Source organism: Dermochelys coriacea, chromosome 27 (assembly GCF_009764565.3).
Source record: "Dermochelys coriacea isolate rDerCor1 chromosome 27, rDerCor1.pri.v4, whole genome shotgun sequence".
NCBI classification, from domain to species: Eukaryota; Metazoa; Chordata; order Testudines; family Dermochelyidae; genus Dermochelys; species Dermochelys coriacea.
The window spans coordinates 14,464,345-14,484,735 of NC_050094.1; the positions used below are offsets into that span (position 1 = coordinate 14,464,345).

Genomic DNA, 20,391 nt, shown 5'->3' on the forward strand with positions numbered 1-20,391 from the left:
GGGACATACTGGCAGCCACTTCCAGCAGTTCCCATTGGCCTGGAGCAGTGAACCGCGGCCAGCAGGAGCCACGATCGGCCGAATCTGCGGACGCGGCAGGTAAACAAACCAGCCCGACCCGGCAGGGGCTTTCCCTGCACAAGCGGTGGAACAAGTCTGGGAACCACTGGCCTAGAGCTACTTTTCACAGAGCCTTGAAAATGGGGCTTGTAATGGCTGCACAATTATATACCACTTCTCGAAGTTTTCCCCAGAGCTAGACAGGCATGGCCCATGCTTGGAATCAAATATACATTTGTCATTATTATTTAATTAGATTTTTATTTCTAGTTCTAATATTTCCTTGTAACCCCCCTCACCCCGCAACTGTACTAACATATCCACCTAAGACAGAAAAACACATAGCAAGACTTACTTTCCTACCATCTAGCTCTGAAGAGGCAAAAGAATCCAAGAAATCTATTCAACGCACAATTCCAGTTATTAGTTACAGGTTTAACAATCATGGATGGATGATGAAATGAACCCACCTAAGAGCAGGGCCGGATTAACTCTCCTATGGGCCCCGTATACAAGTCTTTTTCCTAATTTACAACAAAATGATCACAATTATAGCATTGAGGCTATTAACGTTATACTAAACTTGCCTTTTAATCAACATAAAGCCATTCTGTGGTTACATTTCAGTCTTAAAACATATATAATATAATTAAATTAATTCAAAATAGCCTACTTCTTACCTTAGAACAGCAGTTTTATTAGTTTCTTTCTGGGAGGGAGTTTGGTGCAGGAGGGGATTCTGACCTGGGGCAGGGAGTTAGAGTGCAGGAGGGGGTGCAAGGTGCAGGCTCCAGCCAGGAGGTGCTTACCACAGGCGGCTCCCAGCCGGCAGTGCAGTAGGGCTCAGGCAGGCTGCCTGCCTGCATGCCGTGGTCCCACGCTGCTCCCGGAAGCGGCCGGCTGCTGGCACATCTCCTCACGCCCCTGGAGGAAAGGGGGACAGCATGTCTCCATGCGCTGCCTATGCCCGCATGCTGTAGGGATGGTAGTGGGGGTGGGGTCAGCCTGCGGCACCGTCTCCCCCACACTCCCAGGGGCTGCAGAGATGTGCCAGCAGCCAGCCACTTCCAGGAGCAGCTTGGGGCCATGGCATGGAGGCAGCCTGCCTGAGCCCTGCTGCGCCGCTGGACTTTTAGCAGCCCGGAGATCGCGATTGACTGGCAGAGGCTCCAGAACTGACGGGTTGGTGACCACTGAATTGTCTATAATTATGGATTTATTTTTGCGGGGGGGGCCCCCTTAGCCCGAGGCCCTGGGCTGCAGCCCCTAAAGCCCCTGTGTTAATCCGACCCTGCCTAAGAGTGTTAGGAGACAATCACAGAAATGTGGGGCTGAAAGGGACATCAAGAAGCCATCAAGTCCAGCCCCCTGCACTGAGACAGGACCATGTAAACCTAGACCATCCCCCGTTCTCTTTACGCCAGCCCTTTGCATGTCTGCCGACTGTGATCAGGTCCCCCTCAGCCTGCTTTTCTCAAGACTAAACATGCCCAGTTTTTAACCTTTCCTCCCAGATCAGGTTTTCTAAGCTTTGGATCATTTTTGTTGCTCTGCTCTGGACTCCCTCCAATTTGTCCACATCTTTCCTAAAGTGGGGCACCCAGAACTGAACAGAGGACTCCAGCTGAGACCTCGCCAGAGCAGAGCAAAGTGAGACAATTACCTCCTGTGTCTAACCTACAACACTCCTGTTAATACACCCCAGAATGAGATCAGCCATTGGTGATTCAGACCCAATTTGTGATGCTCTATGACGCCCTAGATCAGGTGTCTCAAACAGAGTTATTTGCTGCGGCCCACCAAGCTCCCCGCCCCCGAGTTATTTCCTGCAGCTGCCAAGCTCCCCTCCCCTACCGCCTCCTCTCCCCCCCAGTGCACCACGTTCCTGCTCCTCTCCCTACTTCCAGGCGCTTCCCGCTTTAGCACATTCCAGGAGGGAGGGGGGAGGAGCGGGGACCCGAGCGCTCAGGGGAGGAGGCAGAGAAGAGGCGGGGATTTGGGGAAGGGGTTGGAATAGGGGCAGGGAGGGGGCAGAGTTGGGGTGGGGACTTTGGGGAAGGGGTTGGAATGGGGTTAGGGAAAGGGTGGAGTGGGGGCGGGGCTGGGGGTAGCAGTGGTGCGGCCCTCGGGCCAATGTACTAGTCCTCATGTGGCTCTTGTGGTGATTTGAGTTTGAGATCCCTGCCCTAGATCCTTTTCAGCAGAACGACCAATTAGCCAATTAGTCCCCAGTTTGTAGCAGGGCATTTGATTTTTTCCTTCTAAGTGAAGTACGTGGCACTTGACTTTTTTGAATTTCATCTTGTTGAATTCAGGCCATTTCTTCAATTTGTCAAAGTCCTTTTGAATTCTAATTCAGTCCTCCCAAAGGGTTTGTCACCTCTCCCAACTTGTTTCAGAGTAGCAGCCGTGTTAGTCTGTATTCGCAAAAAGAAAAGGAGGACTTGTGGCACCTTAGAGACTAACAAATTTATTTGAGCATAAGCTTTCGTGAGCTACGGCTCACTTCATCGGATGCATTCTGTAGCTCACGAAAGCTTATGCTCAAATAAATTTGTTAGTCTCTAAGGTACCACAAGTACTCCTTTTCTTTTTCTCCCAACTTGGTGTCATTTGCATATTCCCCACTCCATTATCTAAGTCATTAATGAAAATATTGAATGGTACCAGACCCAAGACTGAGCCCTGCTGGACCCCACTAGATACCAGTTTGATTGCAAACCATTGATAACTACACTGAGTCTGGTCTTTCAACCAGCTGTGCACAATTTCATCTAGACCACATTTCCTGAGCTTGCTTACGAGAATGTCATGTGGGACTGCATCAAAGGCCTTACTAAAATCAAGACATATCACGCCCATTACTTCCTCCTACCCATCAGGCCAGTAACTCTGCCAAAGAAGGAAATTAGTTTGGTTTGGCATGTTTTGTTCTTGACAAATCCATGTTGGCTATTCCTTATCACCCTATAATCCTCTAGGTGCGCACAAACTGATTATTGAATAATTTGTTCTAGTATCTTTCCAGGTATCAAAGTAGGGTCTATAATTCCCCAGGTCCTCCTTGTTCCCCTTCTTAAAGATAGGAACTATGTTTGCCCTTCTCCAGTCCTCTCGGGCCTCACCGATTCTACCTGAATTCTGAAAGATAATTGTTAACAGTTCTGAGATTGCTTCAGCTAGTTCTTGAAGTACGCAGAATAGTGGGAAAGAGCTCTTCAATTTGCTGTCAGGAGCACAATTTATTAAAAATTTCAACAACCTTCAGGTTTGCTCGAAATACTTATTATTAGAAATCCATTATCATCCATCACTTGGCATCTTTAAATCAAGATTGCGCTAGCTCAACCAATCCCTGGGTGAAATCCTCTGGCTTGGGCTATACAAGAGTCAAAAATGATCCCGCCCTGCCCCTGACATTAAAAATCTATGAAAGGGGCTGTCCGCAGAGGAAATGTGGTTCAATAAACTCACTAGCACAGTCTTTTAAGATGCCAGCTGAGTGCTGAAATTAGAAAGTGGATGTTCTCCCCAAGACCTTTCCAAGGGTTAGCCCCCTCTGATAAAAGTAACTGCTGGGGAAATTCACCCCAAAGAATACCAGAAAAAGCAAGGTTCCAGCATTTGATGAAGAGACCCTGAAAACCAAATCCCGCAACTGAAGTGGGATGGAAAATGATGCATTTGACATTATGCTGAGCACCCATCCAGATTAATTCTTTCCTCCATTAAATCCTAGCAATGACAGAAGAGCAACATCCCCAAGTTTTTAAGGTAGCTAATAATGGAGAAGTAAAAACAGAAGCCATTTGTGGGGAGATAATAGTGGTGGTTGTTTTTTGCGGCATCCACACATAAAGATGTTCCCGAGAAAGTGTTATAATTGCAGGCCCTTTTTGCAGATGGATAGGAAGATTATTGGTTTAATGAGACATTACTCTTCTGGAGAGAACAGAAAGCATTAGTACCCAGTCAATTAAAAGCAGCCAAATAAAATATGGATCAATAAACCCCAAATGTCTTCAGAACCCGAGCACGATACCACCCAGCAATTTACAACGTGGCTTCCTGCTACCACAAGCCAGCAGTCTCCAACTGACCCCGTCGCAAAGGGGCAGTGCTGCCCTCAACCATACTCCTAGACACTCCCATTCTGCTGCTGGCTTTTCCAGACCACTTCTATAGTGGGAGTCCAGCGTCTTGGGCAACTGCTCCACTGCAAACCCACAGTGGAGACAGGCAATGTTTCACTTTGCATCAGTTGAGCCCACCCCTGCTCGAGACCGAGGTGGTTAGCTGAACTGCAAGCTGTGGCTTCCCTTGTCTACACTGGCTCCGCTAAGGCCAGTTGCTGGCCAGTGACTGCTGAATCCGGGCTAATCCCAAGTACACATCACTAAAGTGCCACAGTGGTATGGTTGCACGGCTGCAGCGTTTTAAGTGTAGACCTGCCCAAAGCCAAAGTGCCTGAGTCAATGTTGACTTCAATGGACATTTCAGCCAGGCCTGTAAGGAGATGCCTGCCTGTCAGCACATGGGTAGTTCCACTGGAGTCAATGAGTTGCACTCAAGTCCCTCAAGGCATAGTGCTGCTGCAATGATCTTCATCACAAGCCATCAGCTTTAGCACCTGCACGGCAACACAACTCATTCAGCAGCTAGCTTGGGATCATCAGCCCAAACGTCTGTATGTCCCGAGACAATGGGGCTTAGCATCATTTTGAGCCGTAAGAGAATTTAAAATTTTTCTGACTTTGGGTGCATTTTATTTCATATTCGATCTATTAAGAAAATAAACACAAATTAAAAACTCTGTTGAGGGTTCCTGCCTGCAGCAATCAAGACAAAAATCAAAAAGAGTAAGCGGGGCAGATCCACAGCTAATGTAAACAGTCACCACGCCTTTGACTTCAGTGGAAGTATGACAATTTGACAAAGTGGTAACAACGACAAAGCCTCATAAAGGATTCAAAAGCCTTAATTAAAATGCAGCTAATAATTCACACACTGGTGGAGAACCTTGCAGAACCCATGCATTAATACAAAGTTACTTGTGACTTTGGCTAATTAAGAACTTTCATGGCCAGCTTTTAATTCCACATGCTAGCACTTTAGCCCTAAAATGTCCTAAGAAAATAGAATTTTTTTATTCAAATCCTTTAGATATCCAGAACATTCTGGCTTAGAGGCTTCATACTCCCTCTGTGTGCTTTAAAACACCGCTTCAGAAGAGGAGGACACTTTACACGTCAGGAAGTAAACAAAACTTGAATAAATATGGCCAACAGAATATATGCTAACAAAACCTTTGCAGTCCTGGACTTTTCTCCAAAATGTCAGGGTACCCCAGGTGGAATACGATACTATACAAAGGGTTCCATTAAAATACCAGGCATTGATAGGATACATTACTTTATTGCACAGTGCCCTTTGGTAAGAAATTTTCTGGAGTAAAATTATTCTCATTGTTTTGTCATTTGAGATGGAATACTGAAAAATTAGAGAGGCAAAGAAAATAGAAAGTAGAACAGGCAGGTGGTGGCGAATAAGGGAAAATATCCAGAGAAAGTGTGTTATTGTGTGCCAGAATACAGAATAGTTTGTATTTTGAAGTTTAAAAAATAAAAATGTAGAGATTTCAGGACATTAGTTACATATTTTAAGCAACAAGGGTAAAGGCAAGCTATATTTCTTAAAACCTGTTTTGACTAACAAATATCCTAGATAAATATCCTGAGAACTGTTCCTTGTTCCAGAAACACAGGGAAAGACAGCTCATGAAAGATGGATTGTTTTTCAAATGATTAAAAAAATTAAAGTGATCTATGCAAGGCAGCTGACAAGCAGTGCCGTAGTTAAAAAAAAACCCAACCAGATGTGCCAGCTTAATAATATCCGTGTTTCCTTGGATGCAACCGTCTTATAAAACACACAGAGACATAAACATGCCCATATACATGATATAGTAACAATCTATAAATATACAGTATTTACACACCCACATACACATATATATAGAGAGAGAGAGAGAGAGACAGACAGACAGAGCAGGAATCATCCTATACATACCAGCTGTACAGACATTCATAACACTGATGACAAAAACAACGCAAGACATGGGCGTGAAATGAAAATGGAAAGCTGTGTCATTTAACGGCATGGTAGAAAGTTGACAATGATAATACTAAAAGCACAGAACCACAGCTCCTACGTCTGTAAGCGAAACCAGGCTGTACACAAGCGTTCCAGTTACACTTTATTTGCCGCTGCAGCTTGACTCAATGAGCCTTCCGCAGCCAGAAAACACCAACTAACCAGGATCAGCAGAGCTTCTTGCAAGCTTTTTAACTGTGTTTACCTCAAAGCCATTGCCTGTATTCTCCCCCACCAAACCTCATTTCATATGAAGAGCACAACACACTGGCATCATATTCCAGGCAAGCAAAACAGAAACAGGAGGATGCGCCAAAGTAAAAGCTGACCCCCAAATTAAAAGAGAGGATGAAATAAAGCTCACGTCAGCATGCAACCTGGGAAAAATCAATAGGCTGCAGTGAATCAAGCTCAGCTCGAATGCCACCGGTAATTAAGATTAAAAAGCTGGGAGCTGAAGAAACAGGTTGTGCGCGTGTGTTTGGGGGGAGGCTGACCATTCTGAGCGTGGACTGATGCAAGACTGAACTGGTTCTAATTAAAAAGATACAACCTCCATTCAAATGGGTTCTCAAGGGATGGAAATGGGGTGGGATATGAATCTATTTTGCTTGTAAACTGCAGTTTAGGATTGCATAGTGCTGATAGAGGGGTTCAGAGAGGATCCTACAGGTTTAATTAGGCAGAGGATATTCAGGTATCATGCTCCTATAACCAGGCACCATTTCCAAGCCAGGAAGTTCCGTGAGTCTCCTAGGCTCTTTCCTGACAGCACAATAGTTCAGATCAGTATCTTTTGCACTACTGACCCTCAAGCCTTTGGCCAAGCTCACAAGGGGAACCACGCTCCGGGGTCCGTAATCTTAGTTGAACCAGCCTCAGGACAGTTTTTACAACTTGCACCTTGATTTGATTTCATATTTCTGGGCTCAGGGGACTCTATAAAAGCCCATTGCAGGTGGCTGGGTGATTAAAGGCTGCACCATCTCTGCACAGAGCAGTGCACCTGGGATGTTAGCAGCACAAAGACTTTCCCGAACCATTCGCAGGTATCCCTTCGTGGCGCTCTTCCTAGTTTGATTTCTTTGCCATCATTGCTGCAAAACTGGCCAACCCCCCCCCCCCCCACACACACAGTGCTTTGTGCAAGCTTTTGTGATCTCTGCGTGACACCCACCCATGAGAAGCTTCCCTCTAAACCTACCCTCGATTTTCCAGCTGTAGCACAATCTGAGCGAACAGCTTTCCCAATTTCCACTGATTAAAAAGCCAACTGCGACAGGAACCTGGGGAGGGGACTGCCCAGCTTTCACGTCGCCGTGACATAGAAGACCACAGAGCTTGCTGCCCGTTGTTGGAAGCGCGAGGAAAGGAAAGTTGCATTTCACTTACCTAAAAGCATTTTGCTTTGGCTGCGCTGCCTCCTCGCCACTGGTATCCCCCTGTACGTGTAGTTACTAATGCAGCTGCATGGATTGCCAACAGCTGCCTGCTCCAGAGCCGTGCGCCGCACAAGTGCCCCCTTCCTTGGACGGATGCACTTATACCTCAATTAAAAGCTTAATGCTCTACCGATCCCTGCCCTAAGGAGGGAAAAGCCACACTCCCGTATTTACTGGCCCTTCCTTAGCCCAATCAGAAGCACAGATGGCAAATTAACAACTGTAGCCTCTCCCAGCTGAGGTCCCAGCACACAGAGATGAGGTATTAACATGAAAATTGGATGGGAGGGGGGGGGATCAGAGGAACTGGAGTGAGAATGCCCTCTCCCTCTCTCTCGCTCACAGGCTCACTCACACTCTCTTCGTTCCTTTCCAAGGAGGAGAGAACACACAAGCGCTCTTCTCTCTCCAAGGCTGGCTTAAAGTCAACCCTGAGGCTGCCAAAGCAAAGAAACTTTGAGCGGGAAAGAGACACACCCCCAGGAATTGCTCAGTTCCTCGCCCCCTGCTAGCGACCAGAACGTCCTCCTCTTTTAGGGCTAGTGTTGCTCCGGGAAGGCATGATAGAGAGGCCAGGGGCAGGTGGTCAGATTCTAGAGTCACCTGCTAAGCTTTGCTCCCTGCTCTCTGCAGTGTTGCCAAGTGTCATGAGTTTCATGATACTGGCTGTTTTCTTTAAAGCCCCAGCTCCTGGAGTCAAGTGAATCTGTGATGATTCCAGCCTTTGTTCTTAAAGAAAAAGTACATTTCCAGCCCCCGTGTGGCTGTGGAAAAAGCTTCAAAATGTGACCCCTGTACCCCATAAAGCCTCAAAGAGCAGAAGGCAAATAAAAGAACACCACATCTATTGTTTTTACAGAATCTCATGATTAAGCTACGATTTAGTCATGAACAGGTCACAGGCAAGAAACAAAAAATCATGGCCCATGACTTACACCATAAATACCCCTGATTGAGCCTTGGGTGGGGGTGCGCTGCTGGGTGGACCTCATGGCACCAGTGGTGGTGGGGGGCTTCGGGGGGCTCACTGCTGGGGGAGCCCTGGGGAGCTAGTGGCTGCTCCGGCCGTCACCGTGGGGGAAGCCCCGGGGGACCAGCAACTGCTCTGGCCACCCTGGGACCGCTGATCAGGCTGTCCCCAGGGCCAGCTGCCCAGGGCCACCAGAGCAGTGGCCAATGTGGCTGACCCTGGGGCTTGGACCGCTCCAGCAGCGGCTGGCTGCGGGGTCACCCGAGTGGCTGGCTGCAGAGCCATTCCAGCAGTGGCCAGTGTGGCTGTCCCTGGGGCCAACTGCTTGGGCAGCCCTTGGGTCAGCCACACACGCTGCTGCAGATGTCACGGCGGTCGCAGGAAGTCACAAAATCCCCGACCTCCGTGACAAACACAGAGCCCTACTCATGATTTTAAAATCAATCTCGTGATTTTTGAACAGTTGGGGTTGGTGATGCTGTCTCTGCTCAAGAGCCCAGGAATGATTTGGATTCAGGTTCTCCCACAACAGACTGCAAATGAGGCCAAACCAGTCTCCTGACCCCACAACTGCTTCCGTGCTGTGGCTAGCGCAGTGGGATTACTCACAGGGGGCAACATGAAGCCCACGGGAATTTGCAGGTTGTCGGGCTTCGCCTGCACACTCACTGGGGCCCTGTGTTTGCGCAGCGCCTGGCACACTGGGGTTGAGACCTGCTCAGGACTAATTTCTAAGCCCCACCACTGTGCTGGGCCAGTGGTTCCAAACTGCCCGCTGGGAGCCTTTGCTGACATTTGCACCCTGCATCCACCGCACACACAGAGGATGCTGGCTTCCCACCATCATCCAAGGCCCCATCGCTTCCTCCCTTCCCTCTGTTTGAAAGGCTGCATCCAAGAGTCGCTGCAAAGATAAGATGAGGAGCAACAGCAGGTGTCCCCCTTGCTGCTCCCCATCTGCCAGCCAGATGTGCTCAGGGTCTAAGAGAGGAAAGGCAGGGAGAGGAGCCAAGAGGAGGGGTTTGGGCTCAAAAGCTGAGCCGGACGATGATTATTAGTATCTGCGGAAAACTCTGTGAGACAACTGCTGGCAACGCTACCCAGCAACCCCCGGAGCAGCTGGCTGGCTAGTGCCCCCAGGACACCAGCGACAGGGGCAAACAGCTGTGAGGATCTGTGGGCAGCGCAACCCACCCACCGAGCCTGAACGTAAACCTGGTAGTGAAGGGACTGGCCACAGCTCAGACTGGGACCATTTTCCCAGACTCCGGTGCCCTGGCAGGGTATCCAGCAGCTCTGCCAGACACACACACACACTCCCATGCACGCAGTCGGTAGGATGATTGTACAACGTGACTCAGATTCATGGCTTCATCCCCTTCGAACCCCTCGAGGCGCATTTGTGCCTACCAAGGCAACACCCAAAGTCCCCAAAGCAAACTCGACCGCGGACCCTTCATTCAATTCCGCCCTGAGTCCCTCTCCAGCGCGCTAAGGCTTGCCTGATTACCAGTGTCTTTGTGGTGCACGATTCCCGGCTAACCAGAAAGGGGATTAAAGCCAGACACAAGTGGGTATCAATTAACCTACCCAGAGATAATTAGAAATGATTGTCCTTCAGAGCAGCAGGGATCTGTTCCCAGGGCACGGTGTTCTGATACATCACACGCTGCCTAGTGTCTAGCTCATCATGGCCACTCGGGGTCTGGTTCTGTTCTTTGCTGCAGACCCAGACACTTCAGTGGACCCCTGAGGGTGCATCTAAGAGCAAACTGGAAAAGGGCATGAATCAGAGGCATTGGAGAGCGCATGGGCTGGTGGACAAGATGAGGACACAGGAGAACTGGATTCTACTCTTGGCTCTGCCACTGAGCTGCCAGGTGCCCTTGAGCAAGTCCTTTCTCCCCACATTGTGCCACCATTTAAAAACACAAGCCTAGCCAGAATGAAACAGACCTGAGTTTCTTCTGGTCCAGCCCGTCTCCAGCAGTGACCAGCACCAGATGTTTCAGAAGAAGGTGAATCCTGCAGTAGCTGACGAGGGAAATCTGCCCCCCACATTTCATCTCATCTTGGTCTTTAATGGAGACTGGCTTCAGCCCTGAAGAACAAGATTTAATATTCCTTCCATGTTTTTTTAGTATTGATTATGGTAACTCCAGATAGTCTCGCTATCCATATGAATGTCTTGACCCTTTTTCAATCTTGCTTCGTTCTTGGACTCAACAACTCCCAGTGGCAATTAATTCTACCGTCTAATTATGCACTGCATCGAAAAAGTATTTCCTTTCACCAGTTTCCATCTGTAAAATGGGATAATGACACTCATCTTTTGCAACAAAGTGCTTTGTGATCTATGAATGAAGAGCACGAGAGAAGAGCTAAGGCTTAATTTTTATTTTTTTTTGGAAGGTCAGATAATTGGGAGAGTTTGGTAAAAATTTGCCTCTTTCAGTTTAAAAACAAATGCAAAGAAACAACCCACCAACAAGAAGTCAAACCCTTTTCTGAGGGCATCCATGGATACACGCAGCTTCATTTAGAACAGGTCACATTTTAATGTAAATGTTGAAATGATTACATTTTGTAAAATGCCTGAAGCCACTAGAAACATTTAGCACAGTGCAGTTCAGTTTGGGTGTCTCTCGGCTTTCACTTTTTTTTTAAATCAAGCAGACATCCAGCTGATATTCGGGAACTGTCAGCAAGTTCAGATGGCAAATCCAAGCTCTGTAACAAGAGTTCATGGCAACTAATTGCTGAGGAATGAGTGCAACAGCATACTGAGCATTAGTGCATCGCACTGACACATGCTGACCAAGGCAGCCTTGATTATCAAGCTCTGGGGACCGATCTTGACATATTAAAACACAGGAAGCTATTGGTCTGAACTTCAAGATCATTCACGCTCCCCCTGCCTGTTTTGCAGGGAACTGGGTTTCGATGTAAAAAGCGTTAAGAGCTAGAGCTGCCCCAGGACTGAATCAGAAAAACGGTTACAGGCTCCTGTGTGCGCGTCTGTACACCTGCATGAGCGCACGCCCATGGTATTTGTTTCATAATAGTTAGTGACAGTAAATTTAGACTGGATACTTGCTAATCGGCCATTGACAGCTGGCCCCTGATGGCCTGTTACCAGGCCCTTGTTGGGCTATTTAAGTTTAATATTAACTTGCTTCATGTCATCAGCAGTTTGGCAGTGACTAATGTAAGCAAACACTAAAGCTGAAAGAGGACACGGAGAGTCACATATTTTAAGGCCAGAAGGGACAATTACGGCTTTACAGCCCTGTGGTTTCTCCAGCTTTTCCATGCTGTGACTCTACCTTACCCGAGATTACAATGGAACTTCCTCCCATCCAGCCACAAAGGAAGTGGGGGTGGTGTCCCGCCCTGGACCTGTTCCTAACCGCCAGGGGGCTGTGACGCTCAGGGTGACAATCCATTACCTAGTCTGACTCCTGCCTATTGCAGGCCATAGCATTTCACTCCACAACTCTGGCAGATGGTATTTCTCTCCCCTCCTCCTTAAGCGAGCACGCAGCTTTGGAGTCAGGTATCCACTGGGACAAAGGTTGCAAACCGGCACTCGGCTACTGCCATGGATTTTCATCGCCATCCTAGATGTGACTTCTAGTAAGTTTTATAGTTTTAGGCTATAGCTTTGGAATTGAGTATGGACTTGCTTTTTGGCTGTGGCCATTCACTGAACTGCTCCTCTCCTGAGATATTTCATACCTAGATAAATAGTTCCTCTCTTGTGCCAGGGCATGCCTGAATTGACTGAATGTGCTTCAAATGAATTCAAGGGTATCACGTGTGCACTTGGGGAGGGGAGATCATAATAGGACAAGGCTGCATTGAAGGGGTTGGACCCTAAGGACCAGCTGCAGAAATAAGCCTCTTGCAGGTAACGGTTTCAGACAGTTATTATTGTTGCCCCTTCTACTGGCGCCAGCCTTGCCCAGCCATGGCAGATGTCCAAGGCCTTGCAGGTTGGCATCCCAGGGAAGGAGAACTTATTCATGCAGAGTTTGAGCACATTCTTAGTATAACTTGCTCTATTTACCCACATGCACCAGTCTTGGAACAAGATAGTCCACCAGCAAAAGCAGGGTGAGCCCGTCTCCCAAAAATCTCAGTCCATCCCCAACCCCCAGGCAGCAGCTGTGCTTTCAGAACTGACCCTAACTGCATCCCAAGGTGGAGAACAAACCCTTCATTACCCATGCAGCTTCCTCTCCCCCAAAGCCGCCTCCTCACAAAAAAGGTTATGTAACCCAAAAACTTAACACAACGGCTCAGATCCCCAAAATTATTTAGGTGCCTAACTCCCATGGGATCTGGGCCCATGTTTTCTCAAGAGTCAAAACTTGCTCACACACTAAGGAAAGGAACTTGGAAGGCTATGTCTAACAGCACCACCTGGAGATGCTACCACAACATTATGGAGGCTGCAAACAAGGGAGCTGGGGCAGTGTAGGGGAGACAGGATAACAAGTAATGTAGGAGGAGGAGTACAGGTTTTAGCTGATCAGTATCAGTGAGATTCGCAGCTCTCCCCCGCCTAGCAAACATGTTGCAGCTTACTGTCTGCATTCCGGAAGAGGGGAATTTTTGGATTGCGATAAGCATTTGCAAAAACACCCCCAAACCTCACTGCTTTTCTAGCTTGCCTTAGTGCATCTGTTACGGAGGAGCCTGAAATCCAGGCAAGCAAAATTCAGACAAAATGGGGCTGGGGGGAAGGCAGCAATGAAACATTTCTTTAAAATGTCAGGGAATTTTTGGATGAAATGAAATGGTGCCTCTTTGCTCATCTCTAGCTACGTGTCTCTGCATCTCAGCGGACAGCACTGCTGTCACGAAGGGCGCGTCTGCACTCTGAGCTGGAGGTGTGAATTGCAGCTCAAGGAGACATAACTAGTTCTGACCGAGCCACAAAACAGCTACCACGGCATGAGCAGCGGGAAAGGCTAGCGGCCCCGAGTACGCGCCTAGTGTCTCGGATGAGTCGTGGCTATCCTGTTTTTAGTGCACCAGCTCAATCAGAGCAAACAAAGGTATGGCTCCTTGGGTTGGGAATTACACTCCAGCTTGAAACGGAGACACATCCACAGCCAGAGAACTGCTAGGTCCGGCGCGAGCATTTGCCTCTTCCCCAGTTCTGACACTGGGGGTGAGGGGCTAGCCGTGTTGGGGGAGCCAGTCCAGCAAAGCAGTGCGTGAGAACAATGCACCCCTTGCACGAGACTGACCGGCTACTGTCACTACAGTGGGAAGACAGGCTGGGATGCATATGAATTCTTAATGACTTTCAATTCCACAGGCCCTCAGTGACCCCCAAAGACTGCTGTGGAGTTGCATTGGGGTGAACAGCTGCTCACAGCCCTTTGAATGAAAGTCACATTTTGCATAACTCTATCTGGCCTCATAATTGTCCCCTAGATGGTCATATACATGGTGAACGCATCTGGAGACATACCATCACAGCAGATAACCCATCCCCAGGCTAAGTGCCGGGAATACTATACCAGCACCCACTATACGGAGCATGCTGCAGAATGGGGCTCTCCTTGACTGCACGGTGGTGACGAACAGTCTGCGTGTGCAGTATGGCCCCTCTCAGAAGAGTGCTGCACACACATCCTCATGCAGATAAACAAGTGGAGCACATGCCCTTTGCTGTGCCCTGTTGGGCTCCCTTGGGCATGCACTGCAACACAAGCATACAACAAGGCAGGTTAAAGACCCGCAGGGGTAGATGCTGGTACCCTGCTCACAGGGAGTACTCCTCCTTTCATGAGCAGTCCCAATGACATCAGCAGAATAAGGACAAGCATGAGAGGCTCAAGACTCTGGGGTGAAATTCTGGCTCTACTGAAGTCAAGGTGAGTTTTGAAATTGACTTCAACGGGGTCAGGATTCTACCCTGAGTCCTTACGTTTCAAATGCACCTTCATTTGAAAATGGAAATCTGGCCAATGTTAACTGCAGACCCTTAGATTCTGCAAAGAACTTGCAAATGCAGGAGCAAAGAAGAGGGGAGGGGGGAAAATACCCGGCCCACAGCTTACCCGGGTTCACTGGTCCCCCTCCAGGTGAATTTTGTTATTTGAAGAATTAGGGTATAATTGAGGAGCGAAAGATGTTCGATAGCATCAAAATTAATAAACCTGAAAGGCACGTATAGTTTTTCCACTGCCTCTGTAATTGGAAGCTCAGTCATAAGCAAAACGACTCAGGCGTGGGACAAAATGCTACAGTCTTTGATCACTGAAAGGGCAGGAAGCCAGACGGTGACCTTTCCTGATGAAGTGTAGACCAAGTGTTTTTAAGATAACATGTATTAAGGGTTGGGTTTCCCCCCCTCTGGGGGTTTCCCACACAGAAGATGAAGGACCAAGCTCCCTGGATTCCCAGCGGCCCTAACAACTTCCCTTTCTCCCTCAGGCACCTCCTGGGGTTTGTAGATTGATGGGGCTTTGAGTTTTTGAATGTTTTAATAAATGTCCTATGACCAAGTCCTTTTCCCCTAGAGTAGACCAGTGCTCCGCACCACCAGATCACTTATGGCTATTAATGTTCTGGTTATTATTATAATTAGTAATAGAATTATTTATATTATAGCTGTGCCTCAAATAGGGGTTGCAGCCCCATCCCACTGGGCACCATACGTAGAAGACAGATAATCCTTCCCCCTCCCCAGGGTTTGCAGTCTGAAAGCTTCACTGGGTGCTAGGGCTGCTATCCCAGCCAAACTTCCAGACTGTGTCATTACATTCTGCCTCCTTAAATTCTCCCTGCAGTTTTAAGAGCAGCATCTCTTCCTCTGGTAAATGGAAGCTTGAGCCAAATCCCACTGAAATCAATGGAAAGACTTGCATGGACTTCAATTGGCATTGGATCAGGCCTTCACAGTGTTGCTGTGAGCAGTTAAACACTTGTCATGTTTCACCCCAGAGGTGGCCACGGTAAACCCAGTGAAAAGTAAATTGGGGTGAAAGGCACTATATTAATGTTAGATTAATTACATTTATGAACTAAGAATTAAAGTTATGAACTGAGAGGGAAATGGGGGACATTCCTTTTTCGCAACTAAAAGCAGAATTCCTTATTGATTTACGTTGGTTGAAAAGGGGATTCTCAGCTACGAGAAGCAAATTGCACGAGGAAAGTTAATGGTGGGTTTAGTTGTGAAGTGAAGAGTTGGACTATCGCTGGCAACAGTCTTAGGACAAAGAAAGGTCTTTTGTTTAATGCTGAGTTTTGACATGATGCCAGGTACCAGATGGGAGAATGCCCTGCTGGGAAGGTGACGTTTAGCCTCAATTTTCTTCATGAAGGGATGGTCTGGTCATGCCATGGTTGGTTATTTACTCTGGTTTTTCAAGAATGCTCAGGGTTCCTTTTGAGAATTATTATTCTTGGAACCTGACCTATTTTAGGAGGGGAGAACAATGCCCTCCTCCCCCCCATTAATTGGGATTCTCATGAGAAGTCTCAGCCTTAAGCAATGAGAGAATCTACTAAAAAAATTAAGAACTTTTTCTGTTCTTTTTTTTGGTGAGGAAAGCAGTTAAAACATCCTTTTTCTGTGATTTTGGGAGGAAAAAGGAAACTTTTTTATCCCTCATTTTAAAAAACTCATTTTCTCAGAGATTTAACAACAAAATTACCATAATTTCTGCTTGGGTTTAAAATACAGAATAGTAACATTAAGCAGGAGAGTAATGTCCTTGAGTCTTGGGATTTTAAATAGAGGCATTCATCTCCTTGGTATCAGACAGATGCCCCTCAACCCCCTCTAGTAATGCACCTGAGAGGTTACAGGATGTGTGGCAGGTTGCTGAAAGACAGAGGCTGCTCAATGTATTATCCTGCTCATACATTCCTCTGCTATGAATGAGCTCCTCTGTGTGAGTATAAGATGCAAGACGCTTGCAAGAAGTCTGCCAGGACTAGGGTCCTGGATAAACAATTTCAATTTCAAGGAGGGAGTCTTCTCTCTCAACAGCATATAGCACCTGGCCTTCAGAAGTGCTGAGCACCTGTGGCTCTCATTGAGATCAACCGGAGCACTGAGTGAAAATCAGGCAACTAGTACACTCCAAGGACCACTTTAAGACAAGCTATGCGGTGGGGCCCAGATCCTCAGCTAGTGTACATTTTAGCAGCATCATGGAATTGGCCCAATGAAATCTGGCCTGTTTCATCTGCTATTGTTTAATAAGATCCTTGCAGAAAGAAAATCCTTCAAAGGAGAAGGGTAAAGAAGGTGGCCAGGGAATCAGAAGAGGCTTGCGAATGGAGTGAAGAAACTGACATCTTAAAATATTTAACTAATTATGAGATGAAGGGATGGGAATTTCACATCAAATTAGAAACCTCAAAAAAGAAAATCACACACCGAACCTCAAAGTTATGAACCCCCTCAGGGATGGAGGTTGCTTATAACTCAGAAATGTTTGTAACTCTGAACAAAATGTTCTGGTTGTTCTCTCAAATTTACAGCTGAATGTTGACTTAATGCAGCTTTAAAAATTTATTATACAGAAGAAAAACACTGCTTTCCCTTTATTTCTTTAGTACTTACGTTTAACACAGCACTGTATTTGCTTTTTATTTGGGGAGGCGGGGGGGATCTCTGCTGCTGGCTGAGTCCATACTTCCGGTTCCAAATGAAGTGTGTGGTTGTCTGGTGAGTTCATAACTCTGGTGTTTGTAACTCTGAGGTTCTACTGTATTTTAAAAAAATTCTTTTCTAATTTTCTGAAACACATCCAGTTTAACTGAGGAAGGAAGAAAAACACAGGCAGAACCCACCTTGAAACACTGCAGGTTTTCCACTTAGGAACAGGAGGATTTGAACCTTATTTCTGACCTAAACCAAACATTTTTCAGAAAGTCGAATTTGGGAAGTACACTGGGCCTGATCCTAGCCATTAAAGCCAACTGGAGCCTCTGCACCAACTTCAGTGGGCTCAGAATCATGTTCTACGTGCACCAGCTGCCACCAACGGAAAGCTCATGGCTTGGTAGAATTGGAACAGGTGGCAGGTCCCTCATCTGGTGGCAGGACTGGGACAAATGAGGTAAATCGCCCCCTTGGGCAGCGGATTATTATTAGACGCAAGGAGCCAGGGGACCAGAGAGGAGGAATTCAGAACAAGGTGGCAAAGACCCCTTTTATACACGGAGAACATCTTTTCTTGAGTTTCATTGATTTTAAGGCCAGAAGGGTGCATCAGATCATCCAACATGGGCTCCTGCGTAACACAAGCTACAGCATCTCATCCAGTTCCTGCAGTCCAAGAACCAGCTGAGCCCAATTCGAAAATAGAGATGTGCCTAAGTGCATGATAAAAAACTTCACACAACACTGAGCACAGGGTATCTGTGTGCTGGGCAGAGAACCTGATGCTTTCTTTTAAATCCTGAGCCTCCGAGATGCTGCGGTGATTTACTGCCTCAAGAATTCATAAAAACAGGAACTGCAGATAAGATCAGACCCAACGTCTCTCTACTCCACTAGCCCATCTCTGACAGCCGGATGCACAGATTCCAAGGCCAAAACAGAACCACTGTGATCATCTAGTCTGGCCACCTGTGTAACCCCGGTCACAGAATTTCCCCCAAATAATTCCTAGAGCAGAGCTTGTAGAAAAACACCCCATGGTCAGTGATGGAGAATCCACCACGACTCTGGCTAAACTGTTCCCATGGTTAATTACTCCCACCATTACAAATGTATGCCTTATTTCCAGTCTGATGCTTCAGAGGAAGGTGTAAGAACCCTGCAGTCACTGATGTGGGATAATCTGCCCTCCACAGAGATCTCACCCTGGTCTCTAATAATAGAGATTGGCTTAACCTTGAGGCATGAGGTCTAATATACCTTCCAGATATTTTATTGTCATTTACTAGGACAACTCTGAATGATCTTGATATGCCTATAAACAATAATTCCCTTTTGGAATCTTGTTAAATTCTTGGCCTCAATGGTTTCTTGTGGCAGTAAGTTCCACAGTCTAATCCCATGTTGTTTGAAAAAGTCTCTCTTTTATGTGTTTTGAATTCTCCCCCTGCTTTCAATTTAATGGAATGTTCTTGTGTTACAAGACAGGGAGAACAGAAACTCCCCATCTCTCTGTTCTACACCAATCATTACTTTATATACTTTTACCATGGCCCCTCTTACACGTCTCCTTTCAATCCCAAGTTTTTCAGTCTCTCTTCATAGGATAGTTTTTCCAGGCCTTTGCCCTTTCTCATTGCTCTCCTCTGAGCTCCCTCCAGTCCCATTTGAGAGCTGCTGCACTGACGTGACATTTGCAAAACCGATTTACTTTCTCTCCCCCTTCCACTTCCTAGGAGCATCGAATCCTTCCACAGCAAGACCATAAAATGCAGCAGGTTGCGGCTACCGTTCTCTTTAATGCAAATGACCACAGCTCCCAAGATGCCACGTGCCATCTCCTTGGAGCAGATGGAAATGGTCAGTGCTGGGGTCTGGAGTGTCTCAGTTATGAAGAGAACGACGGCCTCTGGCTGCACTGGGTCTATCCCTGAGCCACGCTGATCTGCCCATAGGCACCCCGGAACCTTACAATGTTCTAGGAGTCGGACAGGAGCCCAGGGCCCTCTCCCCTGGCAGCAGCAAGTGGAGCTGCCGGGAGCTTTTCTTCTCTCTTATTCGTTTCATTGGGTCCCTATCAGGACTTTGCCCCACATCTCCCCTTCCAGCCCAGCTGTACCTAATCATCTAGGCCTGACTGGTCAGATTTACCCAGGGGCCAACTCCAGGGGAGTGAATGGAGTTAAACTGGTGTTGAGGTGGCCTACGTGAGAGGCAAATCAGGCCCTTAAAGAGTGCCGTTTACCCATCCACCCACTCAGATACCCCCGCCACACCTCCTTATGGACCGAGGCCCCTCTGCCAGGGAGCCAAGGGGCTGGCCGTCAGGTGCGCCAAGCACTAGGCTGCCCAGCCCTCCAAGCACCCTGTTACAATTGTCATCTCTGCGGCGTCTGAGCATACACGGTGCACATTTAGCTCATGTTTATCCCTACAGAGAGGTGGGAAGCACCGCCACTGCCTAAGGCAAATGTATCATCTTGCTTAAAGAAAAGGAGTTCTTGTGGCACCTTAGAGACTAACAAATTTATTTGAGCGTAAGCTTTCGTGAGCTACAGCTCACTTCATCGGATGCATTTGGTAGAAATTTTCCACCAAATGCATCCGATGAAGTGAGCTGTAGCTCACGAAAGCTTATGCTCAAATAAATTTGTTAGTCTCTAAAGTGCCACGAGTACTCCTTTTCTTTTTGCAAATACAGACTAACACGGCTGCTACTCTGAAACCTGTCATCTTGCTTAAGCTTTCTAGTTAAGTGCTAGGCAGCTGTGACACATGAAAGACGTTGAGCAGTTCCTCCCCGGCGCGTTAGCCTGGATCACACCCCCAGGTATTTATGTCTAGGCTAGCAGGGCATGGCTCTGGCTTGTGGCAAAATCCCCCGCGAAGCCTCCGCTGAGGAAGCTCCCGTCTTGCAAAGTGTTTGACGAGAGGTGCTCGCTCGTTTGCTTCAGAGCTTCACCCCTCGACCCCATCCAGTCGCTGCTGCTCCAGGGGCCACACTGGGCAATCTCAAACTTTGGATTATTTTTTTTAAAAGATCAAGGGACCCGACTCTCCAGCTGCCTTGGCCCTTGTGTGGTCATTTGCATTGTGACCAAGTTGTGTTAATACACAACCTCCGGGCA

The 20,391-nt window shown here is 47.4% G+C and overlaps 1 protein-coding gene across 5 annotated transcripts in view; it reads right to left on the reverse strand.

The window, feature by feature from the left end:
• Positions 1–20,391, reverse strand: part of ZNF385C (zinc finger protein 385C) — a 191,387-nt gene that overhangs the window by 73,634 nt on the left and 97,362 nt on the right. The window contains exon 1 of one of the 5 annotated variants that reach the window (XM_038385467.2): positions 7,606–7,927. The exons of 3 other annotated variants lie outside the window; for them this stretch is intronic. In XM_038385467.2, the coding sequence (XP_038241395.2) occupies positions 7,606–7,615 (10 nt within the window). In that variant the 5' untranslated portion in view covers positions 7,616–7,927. Of the gene's footprint in view, positions 1–7,605; positions 7,928–20,391 lie in introns of those variants that run through there. One more of the 5 variants, XM_043503527.1, reaches the window with a different exon arrangement.